The 16,858-nt window shown below is 42.7% G+C and overlaps 2 protein-coding genes across 7 annotated transcripts in view; both read right to left on the bottom strand.

Annotated features, from left to right (window-relative positions):
* Positions 1-902: 902 nt before the first annotated feature.
* TMEM266 (transmembrane protein 266) overlaps positions 903-16,858 on the bottom strand; it is a 120,019-nt gene continuing 104,063 nt past the window's right edge. For all 6 annotated transcript variants that reach the window (XM_054041512.1, XM_054041515.1, XM_054041513.1 and 3 more), the window contains 2 exons: positions 3,231-3,293; positions 903-2,146 (listed from right to left, as the gene is read on the bottom strand). In XM_054041512.1, coding sequence (XP_053897487.1) covers positions 1,536-2,146; positions 3,231-3,293 — 674 coding nt within the window. In that variant the 3' untranslated portion in view covers positions 903-1,535. The remainder of the gene's footprint in view (positions 2,147-3,230; positions 3,294-16,858) is intronic.
* On the bottom strand, positions 5,832-10,774 carry LOC128844114 (uncharacterized). The gene is made up of 2 exons (XM_054041518.1): positions 7,999-10,774; positions 5,832-5,907 (listed from the first exon to the last, which is right to left on the bottom strand). Exon 1 carries the CDS (start codon positions 10,591-10,593, stop codon positions 9,361-9,363), a length of 1,233 nt encoding a protein of 410 aa, XP_053897493.1. The 5' UTR covers positions 10,594-10,774; the 3' UTR covers positions 5,832-5,907; positions 7,999-9,360.

Here is a 16,858-nt window from a genome sequence, read left to right as displayed (position 1 = left end):
ATTGTCCCTGACAGTGCATGGGTAACTTCCACTGAAACCCTAGGAGCTGCATATGTGTTTTTGCTAGGACAGTTGGGCCCCTAATACTTGTAAAGGTGGATTTGATCAATACATCTTCCCATAAAACCAGCGCAGTACCTAAAATGGACAGAAAAGCACATGGATTTTCACTGGATCTGTTCTGTAAATTGTAAATAATTCAACAATAAATAAATAGAAACAAACTCAACGCCCCATACTTTGAGCCGTACTGTGGTTGCTTTGGGTCGCACCACTGGTGCAAATAAGTCTTAAATTTGGCATGAAATAATAATAAATAACAGCTGGCCATGGGAGGATGACCCCACTGCAGGGGGCTCTGCTAGTGGCATACAACTGGTGTACTGGTCCTTATGCCATCCCTCTCCCTGTGGTCTTTAGGCGGTATGCAGCTGGGGAAAAGAGGTCTGGCCTCCATACTGGGCCCTTGAGGCTATTAGCAGGCAGCACAGGTTACAGCAAGCAGCCTTCTGGCTCTCCTAACTTATCCCTGGACATGAGCTGAGCACGCAGCTGACCATCTACCTTGGCATAAACTCGTGCGTCGTATTGAGCAAAGGCCTTACACCTACTGCTAGGTACTACTAGGTTAGAGGAGAACCTTAGCGTTAACTTTCAAATCATCTTAAGTAGCTGAACTGTCTTAAAAGTTCTTGTGATTATAACAAAAGTTTGTGTCCACTTTCAATAGTCACTGTACATTCAAGTGACTTCAATGTACTACTTCATTAAACTCTGATTCAAATGTAAATGAGATTAAAATATTTTCCAAAATGGAAGATTTAAAGCCACAGTAATAATCTCATGAATCTAGCCTAGCTCTAAATCTATGAATAAAAACACTGAATGAACATCTATTTTGTTTGTTTTTTTTAATTAAAATTGAATTTGCAAAATGTCCATTTTTCACTCGTGTTGACTTGGAAGTGAAAACGATATTTTCTTTTCCAAAATATTGTTTTTAAAGAGCTCATGCTAAAATAAAAACAGATCACACTTTTTCCCTTTAATCTGCCTCACCCAAAGTGCTCCTTGAAAAAAGATTTTGGGAAGAACAAAAATAATTCCAGAATTTGTACAAAGGGGTTTACAACTGTCGTCATGTACAAAGGGACAGTAAGAAATCGTAGAAGGAGAAATTTACATTTGCATGTACCATACCCTGCTGAAGCTTGACCTGATAGAAGGCTGTTCAGAGTTCCATAAAAATTGTTGTTGTATTTTTAAAAAAACCTCACAAAACCAAGATTAAGAATATGTACATCTTTGAGGTCATTGTTTTGTAATATAGAATGTTTTCTCTTCATCCAGGGCTTGGCCTGAGGACCTCTGAAGCTAGAAATGTCATGGATTCATGTTGGCTCTCAGAACTCATGCATTTTATGAATATTCAATTCATTCAAACCACGCAAGGAGCAAGATATCCAGCCAGCAATTGTTCTGAGGGTGCCATTAAAGCTCTAGAATGTCTCGTCTTTTCCTACCACTGTGGAGAACTATGAATCTGGGACCCTATTCATCTTTTGCTCTTTGGATTCCAAAGATTTGTACTTTTCATTGATCACCGAGGCAGTTTGCTGAAGGTGAATAACTGGCTTAATCTGGAGCACATCAAAGCTCTCTTGGTTCTTCTTGTTGTAAATGTTCACTCTATGTTCTAGCTCAGGACTGGCTTTGGTGGACCCTGCTGGACTAGGCAATTTAAGGTTGACTGGATCTAAGCCTTTTTGTGTCAAGCAAGAATCCTCTGACAACGATGATAACAGTTCCTGAACTACTGCATTGCTGACCCTATGCCTTGCAGAATCGATTTGATCATGTTTTGCATTCCCAGCCCTGTCTAAAGGGCAGTATTCAGAGGGTTCCTCCCGGGTGGTACTGCAGTCTGTGGAAGAGCCAAAGGTTTGGCTGCTGTCACTCTGGGCTCTGGTTACAGAGCTGTCTGTAGATCTGGAGGCACTGCCTGATGTGACACTAGCAGAAGTTCCATTACTTCCTATCTTCATGGGCACTTCCACTGTGAACAGGTCAGAAGATATGTTGGGGTGGTGCACGTCAATGGCCGTTGTGGTAATGACACAAATACCAGCTTCAGGAACTCCACTGTCTGTAAGTAAAATAATAGAAATGTCAATTGAAAATGGCCTGCCTCTGAAATGTGTGACGATCGTCTCGACAGCACATTTTCCCATACAATTGTTCGGTAAGTGGAGAGAGCTGATGACATTCCTAGAAATATAATTATTTTATTTGTATTTTCCGTAGTGCCTAGGAGCCCTAGTAATACAACAGGACCACATTGTGCTGGGTGGGGAACAAACACAGAACAAACAAAGACAGCCCTGCCCCAAAGAGCTTACAGTCTAAATGTGTGTATCTAAAAAATGCTATATTTGCAAATGTCCCATAATAGAATCTGTGGTCACAATGACACAGGAAGGCATATATGGAGCTGATATACTCCTGATTATTTTTAAATACATTTGGGAGTAAATATTTTTAAGTGGAACATAAAAATGCCACATAAGCGGTGATATTTTTGTTAACCAAATTTGCACAGAGTCAAGTGAACTGCTTTGACTATTTGCTTTATTGCATATCTTTTAAAATCCAAACTACTGCGTCTTCGTGTATGAAAGCCGTTCAGTGCAGTGCAAAATGATATCTTATGACCCTTTAGTGGCTACAATTCAACTCAAAATAAAGAAATCCATTTGAAGTATGATGCAGTGCTACTGCTCACAAGTCAATGTTGTTTGGCGTTGAGTTTTCTTTTCCTTCATTCATTCAGTTTAACCTTTCTAAAAGGTTCCCAGCAAGGGGTTTGTCTAAGTTAACTTCCAATTGATTTTCTCTTCATTTATTTCCTCCCTAGGTTTCTTTTCCATGGCCATTTGAACCACTCTATTGACTGTATAACTTACTCTAGGAAAAATGCACCCCTGGATCTTGAAACCATTATGGTTGACTTCAGTGGGAGCAAGATCAGGTCCCTTATCCTTTAGAGACTATCACCTTGATATAAACTTTCATGGAAAACATGATAGGTTTAGAGATTGGTTTAATTCCCCAGGTTGATCTACTTAATTGCTCAGTCTTGCTTTTTCTATGTCATTCAGTGCAATACAGCAGTTACACATGTCTGATACTCTGAAATTCAGTTTAAATCTAAATCTTTAAAGAAAACTCACCACTGCTGGGCTCATTGTAATATTGACTGATGTAGTTGTTCATATCATCCTTGATCATGGCCTCTGGAAGAGTAAGAGGGAATGCCATTAGAAAGCCATTTGATTATTTTTTCTAATCCATGTGATTGAAATACCATACTATGCGATACTCTCCTGCATCATTTACCTTAGCCCCATTCATTGTGTCTTTGGATAGTCTATACTTACCTTCGGCTCTGGCGGTAAGCAATCGATCTTCTGGGATCGATTTATTGCGTCTTGTCTAGACGCGATAAATCGATCCCGGATCGATCCCGGAAGTGCTCGCCATTGACGCCGGTACTCCTGCTCCGTGAGAGGAGTACGCGGAGTCGATGGGGGAGCCTGCCTGCCGTGTCTGGACCTGCGGTAAGTTCGAACTAAGGTACTTCGACTTCAGCTACGTTATTCACGTAGCTGAAGTTGTGTATCTTAGTTCGAAGTGGGGGGTTAGTGTGGACCAGGCCTTTGATGACACACATTATGAGGTTATAAGCTGCTTTTAGATATGCAATGGTGTCTTTGGAAGCAGTCTCACAACAAGCCTGATCTTGCAGCCCCGACTCGGGCACAAAAGGTAAATGGGAGTTTGGCCTGGATAAAGATTTTGGGACCAGTTCCTCACTGAGCACTTTTTAAGTTTCTTTATATGGTAGCAAATGGAAGACTTCTAAGAAGGGATAATAGAAAGACAAAACACAAGTTTCCTGATCCAAATTCTAAAATTGTTATTCACCTAATTCAAGCCTTCTGATATGAAGAATGGCAACCCCATCATTTAAATGAGATAGACTGGGAAATTTCTCAGCACAAAGTAGAATTAATGCCACTCTTTCCAATCAATGTTTATTGATTTAAAGTGACAATAATGTTCAGTCTGGAGCTTGACTCTCCAGGGATCCTAAATTGTTTGGATGTTTAACTCTGTAGGGTTCACTCCCTATTGTCTGTGTGCTGCTAATCATCTCCTTACTGAAAAGGCTTACATCCAAAGCCACTGTAATTAATCTGAAAGTGTAAGCTATAAAATTGTGGTTTGCACCACACCTCTACCCCGATATAATGCAGTCCTCGGGAGCCAAAAAATCGTCCTGCGTTATAGGTGAAACCGTGTTATACATGGTAGGGAAGGCTTCTTGTCCCCTGACCGCCCCCCGAGACCCTCTGCCCCTTACCCAACCCCTCGGCCACGGCCTGGCACCCTTAACACGCCGCTCAGAGCAGCGTGTCGGAGCCATCCCTAGAGGGGTGCGGGGCCTGGGACAAATCAGCCTCCCCGCTAGTCTTCTCACCATCTGCCCAGCGCTCCCGCCCGCCTGCCTGCTGCTCACCTCCTCACCCCACCTACCCGCCCACCGCTCACCTCCTCACCTCACCTACCCGCCGGCCTGCCCCGCTAGTCTCCTCACCGTCTGTCCGATGCGACTCCCTGCATCCGCCCGACCGCCGCTCTCCTGCTCATTGTCTTCCCACCCGCCCGCCTCCTCACCCCCCACCTGCCTGCCGCTCATCTCCCCATTCGCCTCCTCAGCCCGCTTGCCCACCCCCCTCCTGCCCGCCTCCCATCCTTAACACCCTGCTCAGAGCAGCGTGTCGGAGCCAGACACGCTGATCCGCCGGAGTGCGCAGCCCTGCCCCCCAGAGCGCTGCTTTACCACGTTATAGCTGAATTCATGTTATATCGGGTCGTGTTATATCGGGGTAGAGGTGTACTATAGATTTGCATTCAAGGATCTCAAAGTGCATTACAAACAACAATAAGCACAGCACATCTGGGGAATAGCTGCATATTATTATCCCCCGTTTATAGACCTGGAGAAACCAAGACAAGTTTGCCCAAGGTCACACAGGCAGCAGCAGGGGGTAGAACACATATCTCCTGGCTCCGAGTCCTGTGTTTTAGAGACAAAAGTCATCCTTCCCCGTAAGATTAAACAAAAGAGCCAGTACGTCCCTCGGCCCGCGCCACTTCCAGCAGCTCCTATTGGCCTGGAGCAGCGAACCGCAGGCTGTGGGAGCCGCAATCGGCCGGACCTGCGGACACGGCAGGTAAACAAACCAGCCCGGCCCACCAGGGGCTTTCCCTACACAAGCGGCGTCCCAAGTTTGGGAAACACTGTGCTAGGGAATAGTTACTCCTGTGCATTGATATATGGCTGAAAAAAAGAGTCAGTTAACACAGCAAAATAAATCCAAGGAATTATGTATTATTAAGGGTGTTTCCTTTTTCTACAGTTTTGTCACATTACTGTTCAGAATGTCTAGACTATAGAGGCCTCATTCATCTAGGGAGCAGCTCTGCTTACTTCAGTGGGGTTACACCATGGATGAATGATGTAGCTTTGGGGTCAACATGCTCAAATTTGGTTGTCTAAAGTTAGGCACCTAAATTTTCATTTAGCCATCTAAATAAACAGCCTCATTTTCACAGGGGCTAGTCATCTGCAGCTCCTGAAATGGTAAGCAAGCCATATACTTACTGTGACACTGAAATGTAGCCACTTTTGGGGCAGAGGGCAGCACTCAGCTGACAGAACAAAAACAGGGGAAGAGGGTAAATTTTAATCATGGCAACTCCTTACTCCTATAAAACATGCCAGGAGATTTTTAATGTGCACGCAGAGCAGATAAGACTTGATCCACACACTCATATGATCTGCTTTAAAAGGACAAAAGTTTGTATCAGTTCTGGTGGCTTCTGAACCTTTTATACCAAGGAATATAAATATTCTAAATCTGAGGTCTGAAGTTGCACTACTGAGCAATCTCCTTCCACCTGATTATTCTTTATAAAGGGGATGATTTACTATGGTTTTGGAACAGCAGTGGTACTCTTGTCTTGTATTGTTTCTCTATTAATCATGACCTCCCGCTTATGAATCCATGCTGACCATTTCTTACCAATCTGCAGCCGTTCCCTTAATCTGTGAGTGATCAATACCTCTAGAAGCTTCTCTGGCATTGGGGATTTGACTTGCAAGTCTTAGCTCTGGCTTAGGGGTATTATTATTTAATTCAACCCCTTTCTCAGTATTCTGGAATGCTAACCAGGTGGAATTCTGGGGTTCTCTTTTTTTCACTTGTAATTTTTTTTTAAACCTGTTCTGCTGTCACACTCCATTTTGATGATTTTTCATCTTTCTCTCTGGAAGTTTCAGTCTGTTTCTGGCCTCTTTTCCCTCACTCTTGATGTTCAGCTTGTTGGCTCTGATACAGAGTTAACTAATAAAAATGCTAACCTGTACCCAGTAAGTTCCTATAAACAGAACAGGGAATTTAGGTGGGGGAAAGAAACTACACTATGCCACACTGATTCACCTGATAAATCAAAAGAACATGAGACTGTTCCAGAATTTATCAAACCAATGGAAGTTACACCTCAAAACAGCACAATGCTTGAAATGCTTGGGATATCAAACAACAATCCCAAATGCTACGGGTCGTTGGGCTAGATCCTGAGCTGGTATAAATTCACAGCGCTCCATTAAGCCAATGGAGTGATGCTGATTTACACCAGCTGAAGATCTGGCCCCTTATTTATGCAATGATAATTATTTTCAGAACGAATTAAGGGCCAATCATCAGGGGGTGTAAGTTCTCTATTGACTTTGACTGAACTCCAGCAGAGGATCTGGCCATCGTATGTAACAACACATATGAAATCTGCATCTGATTTTAGACTGAAAAATATGTAATGAGAGCAATAACAGAAAAACACCAGCTGTACTGTGCATTTTATAGTCACTAAAGAAGTTCTGTTTTCTGTACAGTAGCTGACTGTCAACTGATTTTTTCCCCCCCAAGAATTAATTCTCTTATGGTAAAACAATGAGAATTTTACAGTAACTGCAAAATATACACATATTTTGTCACAATTTTGAGCAGAACTGAACGATTACCATTATGAACATAACGAGAGCATCCAGTAAGAACTTCAAGCTTAAAAGCAATCTGATCTATCCAATTTGCGGTTATCAGATGCTTTAAAAGCATCCTCTCCTTTTAAGTGTTCTTTCTGATACCATGTTTCAGAACATCATGCTCATCCCTATGAGCCAGATTTCCCACATCCCCTTGGGTCCCTGTGGCTACAGTCCTGCCTTTTCACAGCACATTGTGGTTTGCAGGTGAAAGAAACAGATGTTTTCAGTGGAACACTTTCTCCACACAACAAGACCCAAACCACTAAGCACTCTGTACCTGAAATAGCTGCACTCATAAGATGGCAATCTAACCTGACACTGAAAGGGAACATGGTTGTTTTCCTGGTTTCACTGGATCTTAAAAGCTTTTTTGGCCCCTGTTGATCTTTAAATGCCTGCAGTCAGAGGTGTGCTTTGTGCTAATGTCTGAGTTTAAAAAGAGGCCTCAGAGTAGCTCAAGGCAATGCTACTGGATTAGGAGTACATTGCATTGCTTTTCAGCTATCAGCTCTTAAAATACACTTCATTTCAATCATTCATAATTTATACTATAAATGCCACAACCTTCACAGCTAGTATATGTACACTTTATAGATCTAGCATGCATTTTTCAGGTGTATACATAACTTTCTAGGGCGAGCATCAGGGGGGTGCAGATATTAGAGCCTTGATCAATTTAAAGATCTCACTAGATTTTCTGTATGTTACAGAAATCTCTTGTGATCCTTGGACAACATATGACTCTAATTCAGAGATGACGTAAGAAATATTCTGGAAAGAGAAACTATGTTGTTATATGTTATAATGAAAATGGCGACGTAACCCACCCTGAAATAAACAATTGCTTGTCTGCTTTTGGTTCCATATGTCAAAACTCATATTGGACATCAGAATTCCTTCCAGATTTCATGTATGTGTCAATCTAAGAATTTGAATATCAATCAACATAACATTTATGATGTGTGAATGGATAGTTTTCAAACAAATCAACATAAAATTTGCCATATTGACTTGGATACCACTAGTCCAACTAATCCAGCATCTTGACCTGGGCAGTGCCCAATATCTGATGTGCCAAAGGAAGTTTCCTATAATGCACTTAGCTAACTGTGCAGTGCTATATATGGAGGGAAACATTCTTTATCCACCACAGCAGATAAACAGCCTATACTGTGGAATGTGAGATTGGCTTTATTATCTCCATTTACATTGCTAAAAATGTTATTAGTGAGCATAAAATTACCCAGCCTTTTAGCTTGTGCAACCTTTGCAATAAAGTACTATGGCAGAGCAACATGAGCATATGCATACCAGGCATGAAGCAAGCATTGGATGATTATATTGAAGCAAACTGGCAATTAACAAACTAGTTTTTAATCATAAGAGAATCTCAAATGCTTTAGAAGAATGCTTTGTACTCAAGAATTTAAAAAAAATATTAAAGTTGGAATCCTCTGAATGTTATGTATACATAAAAGAAGTTACCTTGTGGCGTAATGATGGTTCTTCAAGATGTGTCCCCCTATGGGTGCTCCACTCTAGGTGACTCCCGAGCAGTACCCTCCTTGGAGGGTTGGGACTTTGGGGGTGGGTTAGTCACAGATGACAGAGCTAAAGATGGCATCTGAGGCAGAGTCCCTGTTGATTGCATAATGTTCTGTGAAGGTGTGGACTGATGCCCATGTCGCTGCTCTGCAGATCTCAGAGATGGGGACTTCCTTGAGGAAGGCGACAGAGCAGGAGATGGATCTCATGGAATGTGTACTGACTGAGTCCGGCGGGGTCATGTTATGAATCTGGCAGCACTGTTTGATGCCATTAGAGACCCACTTGGAGAGTCTTTGAGCTGATATTGCTGGGCCCGTAGATCTTTCTGCCATAGAGAGAAATAGTCTAGGGAACTTCCTGAAGGCCCTTGTCCTATCAAGGTAGAATGCACAGGCTCTCCTGACATGGAGGATATGCAGTATGGCTTCCCTATTGTCTTGGTGAGGCTTGAGGGAGAAGGTGGGAAGGTGAATAGACTGATTCATGTGAAACGAAGAGGTCACTTTAGGCATGAACCTTGGATGTGGCCTAAGTGTAAGCTTGTCAGAGAAGAATACTGTGTATGGGCGATGCACCATCAGAGCTGCTATTTCCCCTATTCTAGCTGAGGTAATTGCAACCAGAAAGACCGCTTTCATCGATCAGTGTGCTAGTGAACAGGTAGCCATAGGTTTGAAGGGGGGCCTAGTCAGCCCTTTCAACACTAGGTTTAGATCCCACGAGGGGGTAGTAAGTCGAGGTTGAGGGAAGAGGTTTGTTATTCTCTTAACGAACCTTTTAGTGGTTGGGTGCGAGAGCACTGAGTACCGTTCTACGGTTTGGTGAAATGCTGTAATAGCTGCTAGGTGGACCCTGAGAGAACTCAGGGATAACCTCGATTTTTTAAGGGTCAGGGTATATTCCAGAACATGTGGAAGAGTTCCTGATACTGGAGAGATCTGGTGGGATGTGCACCAAATCTGAATCCTGGACCATTTCTGCAGGTAAACATTGCGAGCTGCATCAGGTAAGGGTACCAGGCCTGTCTTGGCCCCGTGGGGAGCAATCAGAATTATGTGAGCGCTGTCCCTCTTTATCTTCAGCCAGACTTTCAGCGGAAGAGGAAACGGAGGGAAGGAGTAAAGAAGGTCTTTGTCCCATGGAAGGAGGAGGGCATCACCCAGAGAGTGCTGACCGACCCCTGCCCTGGAATAGTATCGTGGACACTTCTTGTTCTGGTAAGTGGCGAACAGATCTGTCGATGATGTTACCCACTGTATGAATAAGTTGTGAAGTACTAATGGGTGCATCTCCCACTTGTAGTTGTGTGGGAATGTGTGACTGCGTTTGTCCACTATCATGTTTTGTGTGCCTGGGAGGTAAGCCACGGATAAGGTAACATTGTGAGAGATGCACCAGTTACACAATTTCATTGCCTCCATGCAGAGAGAGAGTGATCTGGCTTCCCCCTGATGGTTGATATAATACATGCAGGCTATGTTATCCATTAGGATCTTTATATGTGATCCTGTTATCAGCGGGAGGAAATGGGCATAGGTGTTCCTGACTGCTCTCAACTCAAGGAGATGGATATGCAAGGATATCTTTGAAAGTGGCCATTTGCTTTGCGCTGCGAAGCTATTTAAATGCGTGCCCCATCCTATGAGGGATGCATCGGTGGTAAGGAGTGACGAAGGTGGTGCCTGAAAAAAGGGAATCCCTTTGCATGCATTGGCTGGGTTCTTCCACCGGTCCAGGGAGTTCCTGCTCTTGGTGGGCAGTGACAGGGATTTGTCCAGACTGTCCCTGTTCAGTCTGTAAACTGAGCTGAACCACGGCTGTATGCATCGCATGTGAAGTCTGGCAGGTGGAATCACCGCCATGCCAGTTGCCATATAGTTCTCTTCTCTCAAATTCTATATTGATTCTCTTAAGTATCAATTCACCTTTCAAATTCATCCTCTGTCTCCTCTTCACAGGTGGAATTTTCTTTTGATTTTATTCCATGGAGAACTCACAATTTCCAGGATCCAGGAGATGTAAGACTATTTTCTTTTTTCTTACAGATAGCTTGGATCTTTATGAGATACAATTATGTGGTCTCCACAGTCTCTTCCATAAAGCCAATCTCATTCCACAGCCTAAGCTGATGGATTGGAGAAGCAAGAAAAAATATAGTTTTCCTCTCATCCATTGGAGATGGTGACTTTGGAAACATGGTCATGGACACTGGACTCTAATAGTTATGCTTAGAGTCCCACCTTGCTCTCCTTTCTTTGTTTGATATGCCTAGAGGAATCAAAACATTTCTACACAGGGACTGGAGCTTGTTTAATTTTTAGATTTGGACTGCAAGCAACAGTGCTGTTAATAAAAGCCATGGAATCAGGATCTCTCTTACCAATAGGACCCCAATTTATCTGCACATTCAGGAAGGGAAGATGATTTCACATTTTTCAGTGGATTGGAAACTGTGGTGCGTAGCCAGGAGAAAGACAGGCCCTGGAAAGAAGAAGGTAGGATAGACTGCTGTCTATGGCAAGACACTGCTCAATGAATTGGAGTGTAAATTAATGCCGACCCTGACAAAAATAAATACAAGGAATCACTTCACCTGCCAGTGAAATGCGGCCACTAGATAGAATGAGGCATTTGTGTAACAATACACAGCAGAACTGCACAATACAGGACAGGAAGTGAAGACTAGTATTGAATCCAACTAAGACTAGAGTGGGAATTTCAGTAGGAAGGAAGGTAATTATCCAAACTGGAGTTTAGCCAGGACACTGACGTTAATAGCCTATCTCTTAGGGTACATCTACACTACAGGGGGGAGTCGATTTAAGATACGCAAATTCAGCTACGTGAATAGCGTAGCTGAATTCGACGTATCGCAGCCGACTTACCCCGCTGTGAGGACGGCGGCAAAATCGACTTCTGCGGCTTTCTGTCGGCGGCGCTTACTCCCACCTCCACTGGTGGAGTAAGAGCGCCGATTCGGGGATCGATTGTCGCGTCCCAACGGGACGCGATAAATCGATCCCCGAGAGGTTGATTTCTACCCGCCGATTCAGGCGGGTAGTGTAGACCTAGCCTTATGAAAACTGAAATAATCTTCTTCCCTGAATTTAAAGTCAACCATTTTCTGTGGGCCAGCTGCTTGAGCTGCCATGTGCATTATAAAGTCAGGCCCATCCATTTTCTTCAGGGGGGATGGAGCTAGCATTTTAGCCTGCTATCCAAAATCTTGTCTTTGAAAAATGTGGGGCTCCTGGTCAGGAACTATCACACAGCAACTGGAAAGTTTTTGATGAACAGTTCCAAATAGTCTGCCTTTTTTTTTTCTGTAAAAATATAGAACATAAACTGAAATTTTCCTGGGAATAATAAACTATTTGGAGTAAAGTCCCTTCCAACCCATGAGATGACAATGTAATCTCTCTCTCTCTCTCCTGAACCTATAAAAACATCATAAATTTGGTGGAACACATAAATGCCATTCTGTCCATCAAGGCAGATTTCCCTTCTAGTCCTCTAATCTCTCCATAGTGACTGTAACAATTGTTTCATCAATGATCCCAGTGTATGAATCTGCAAAACCTCTACATGCAATAAATATCATTTGTACATCTTTATGATTTTGAGTCTTTTTTCTAAAAAAAAGTTTCTTCATGTTACTTGGAAATATTTTATTATTAAAGCATTTTATTTCATCTTTTTATTACCAATGATTCTGCTGACTTCTGTCTATTGGAGTTGAATTTCCTAGACCGTGGAATTATTCTTTCTTCAGCAGCAGAATCTCTGTGAGGTCAGGAGTCTTTAGAGTGGAGTGATACAACATTATTACCTCTCACTATACAGACACACTGACCACTAGGAAACAATCTTTATTCTGCGGTTTCTTAAGAATGAGATCTTGCAGCTCCATCACTGGTATCTTTCCCCTTGAGTACCAATAGCATTTAGAAACCTATGGAAAGGAAAACCACGATAAAGAGAGGAAAATGAATACACAAGTACAGCAACAAAGGCTGCTGAGCCACTGTTCAGTATGTTCCTTGTCACATTAGGACAGGGACTTGTTAAATTTGAAACCGGATAACTAAAAACGATTTCAAAGTAAATTCAAAGCAGTAACAAACATCACTGCATATATTTCAACTGGAGCTCCAAAAGCAGATTTCTGTGCTTTTCCAGTATAATTCTCCCTATTATTTTAACACAGGGTTGTCAGTGGTACATCAGCTCTGATTAGAGATGGCCTAACTTCATTACTGCCTCATGATTTTGGTTATCTTTTACTATCTACATTAGCAGTCTCTGTGGATAATATAACCATATTCAAAATTCCAGGTTCCATTATAGCTAATTGTCTTAATATGAGACTAGACAGTGGCTCACTGATCCATGGTTGATGTTGGAAGGGCTGAGGCCCCAGCACTGAGCTGGCAGCAAAAGAACCGATGACAAACAAAGCCATTCCTCATCAGATGACAGTCTCAAAGACTTTGTGCGCAATAAGCAGTTCAAAATGGAAAGCTGTCTGGCAACTTGGACGTTGTCTTGTTGGCTCAGTTCAGTGAATGGTTGCAGCTGATGGCTGATCTGGTTGGGGGAAAAGCAGCACGAATTTGTCTGGTTATTAATGTGGATAAAACTAATTCCATGGCCTTTACCATCAAGCAGAATGCAGCTCCAGATTACAACCCATTCAGTATTAACCTGTTCAAACAGGACATTGAAAAGGTGGCAACTGTCAAAAACTTGGGAAGCATCCTAGACAGTGGTGTAGGATGCTTGAAAGATGTGGGCTCTTCAGTGGCCTCTGTGGAGATGTTATGACGTCAAGATTGCTACAACACTGTGGATCTACCCAACCACAGTTATATCAACTTTATTGTGTGCCAGCGAAAGGAGGATGCTGAGGAAGGCTGAAGAGTGGTGGATTGATGTTTTTGACTTTCGTCGTCTTCATCAGCTCCTCTATATTAAGTAGCTGGATAAGATCACCAATGAGGATATTTGTAGCTGAAACCAGCAACTGCCTCCATCAGCACTGGTTCAGTTTTGGCAGCTTTCTTGGTACAGACGTTATTAGAATGGAAGAACAACAAATTACAAAGCGTGTTTACCAAGGAATGCTACTACATAGCCAGCAATCTTACGAGTGCTGAAAGGTTCAGCGTGATAAGATTGCTTACAATGGACACAGACTGAACATCCAGCCAGACTGTCTTAAAGACCTAGCTGAAGATCGATCTGTGTGGTGCTCGATCTATGTCCCTTTGGGATTTGCCATGATGCTAATGGTAAGATAGCGGCTCAGGGCTACAAGAATAAAGAAAGGGTAGGAGCTACACATTAATGTTTCTGTCTTAGAAAAGACTCCTTAAATAAGAATGCCCACATTCAGAGCCACACTGCTTGTCATGTGACAATTAATTCATGTGGATCACAGGGTTATGTAACCAAACCTCAGTTTTCACAGGGGCTTCCCTGCTCACCTGTGTATTTTTAGAGTTAAGGTCTGTGAGAAGCATTGTGCTGCTCTGTCTTTGGCCAGCAGTGCTCCCAGTAATCCTCAACTTGAGTTCACATGCAAACAGAAAAGAGGGTTAGTATGATGCATCCATATAGTAAGGAAGCAGACTGAGATGTACCATAGTGCATACACAATGCAAAATAAAGCTTTTGGTATAACATGGCTTTTTGAGATCGCATTGACAACCCACAAAAGTGAGTTTCCCCAAAGACATTGCAGCTTCATATGCTTCATTCTCCCATGACACACTGGTGCTTCACGCTTTAAAATAGTTGCCTCTCTAGTTTAAGGTCCTGGTCCTCACTTACAAACAGTATTTTGGTCCCACCTACCTCTGTTTGCCTCTCATTCTGTGACTCAGAAGAACAGCTGTGGTTAACAAGGACTTCAGTGGACAGAGCACAGGCTATCCTTCATGCATATCTGGGGGCAGAACTTTCTTTGTGGCAGGTCCTTGGCTATGAAACATCTTTCCACTGGGATGAATCAGTTGTATAATCTGCAGGACATGGTGCGACACCCATCTTTTCATGCATGCGTTTCCTTTAGGGAAGAGTATGATCCCACTAGGAATGTGACCCTTCTGACAAGAAGCTGTTCAGAAGAGGGGCTTGCATTTAGGGGGCATTACAGGTGGGATTTTTCAAAAGTGCTCAGTGTTGATCTAATTCTGTGCCCATTGAAGACAACAGGAGTTTTACCACTGACTTCAGTGGGAGCAGATTTGGGCCAACATTGAGCACTTCAGAAAATTCCACCTTCCACGCACTAAACAAACTTATGCAGAGTGTCTACAAACTATGCCGACGGTACTTTAGAAATGCAAGTAATCTGATATTGTCCTTTTTATTTACAATTCACTTTTGGCACTTCAGAACTTTCTGATCTTAACCATCTGAATTCCCCTTTCCCCAAACTCTGGAACTGACCCCATTTCCAAACAAATGTTGCTGTCATCAATTAATTATTAAGTCACCTACAGCCAAACATCAACAGGGTCATGTCAATGCCCTCTCCTCTGTGCTGTACTATTCATCCTAATGGGTTTAAACAAGATGACCTGAGTGGAAATTCACAGTCCTTACCTTGGTGCCTCCACCAAGTCCTTCTTTCACTCTAGTGACATGGAACATTCCTGTCAATGGGACAAGGGTGGGTGGCTGACAATCTCCAGGGGAGACTTCCTTCTGTTTTCTATGCAACAGCAGACTCTCACATTAGTGACAGCTGCAGTGTTCACAAGGTTTTCCCTTCACACGGATATCCAGTCCCTGCAGAGACTGGCTGTGCGTGGAGAATTTGGGATGATCTGCTGCATCCATCCTGACAGAAATGTCAACGTTAGTAGCCACAGGAGACAAGATAATCAGTATGATTCACAATCAAAAATACACCTGAGACATAGAAGGGTTGTTGGTTTGGGAAATCCTGAGACACACTGCCTCTTCCTTTATCAGTACATATTGCTGTAGCAGAAAAAACTCTAAAAATGACAGCACATGACTTTAAGGGTGACTTTGGCCCCAGTTTTCGCTGATAAATCAACTGTGTGTTGATTCAATCAATGTGTTATCGGAGTCTGCTCTAAATGAGGTAAAGATGGCCAGTGACATCTGTGAACAGAATATTTTAAGGATTTAAAAATCAAAAATATACTTTGATTCAGAAAACCAGTGTTTGCTGTGTCATGCCAACACCACCAGTCACTGATCTAAGTTCTGGGTTTTTCGTTAGGGCTGGGGTTTTCAAAAGTGCCCAAAGGTATATCTACACTTCAGACTCAAAAAACAGCAGTGTAGACCTGAAGCCCAAGCTCTGAAACCTGGGGAGGGAACAGGGTCTTCATTGGGAATTTCTTCACTGCTATTTTTAGCCTTTCAGCCCAAGTCCCATGAGCCCAAATCAACAGACCCAGGCTCTGACACTCGGCACCCCAGGTTTCTCTTTGCATTGTAGACATACCCCATGTGACTTAGGAGCACAAGTCCCACTGGATTTCAATTCTTAAAATGATTTTCAGTGGGACCTGCTGTGCTTCTAAGTCACTTCTGAAAATCTCACCCTCTGTTCCTTCTACACTGGACTCCAGGGCTACTCTTTGGCTGAAGTTCCCTTTTATTTCAGTTGGCTTTGTGGGTGCTCATTAGCTCCGTAAGTAAGACCCTATGACTACAGAATCTTTGTTTGAACTTAAATTCCCTCATAGTATAACTTTACCTGTCTACTACACACTTGCAAAGCAGCCATAGACTTGAGGCAAGGAGGTTTAACTTTGTACAGATAGATAAATGTTCACTGGTTCTCGAAATGCAAAGTGTGTCTTCCTCTCTCTATTGTTAATACACATTTCAATAACTACATACTATATGCATGGAGGTTCTGTTTTAAGGACTGATTTGGATGACCCCTATCCACTCTTGTGAGAGGTCACTGCATGTGGATCCATGAAACACTGTGTGTTCTAAATCAGACACATACAGAAAAGCCAAATTCTCAGTCTTCCATGGACAGAGCGAGGTCTACCCAGGCATTTTAGTGTGTCAGTGCAGTGCAATCAAGATATTATTAGGTCTAACAGTCAGCTCAAAAGGTGTATATGTCTTTCCTGGCTTTTA

This window comes from Malaclemys terrapin, chromosome 10 (assembly GCF_027887155.1).
Source record: "Malaclemys terrapin pileata isolate rMalTer1 chromosome 10, rMalTer1.hap1, whole genome shotgun sequence".
In the NCBI taxonomy this organism is placed as follows: Eukaryota; Metazoa; Chordata; order Testudines; family Emydidae; genus Malaclemys; species Malaclemys terrapin.
Note: the sequence above shows the minus strand (reverse complement) of the source record. Positions and strands in the feature narration are given on the sequence as shown.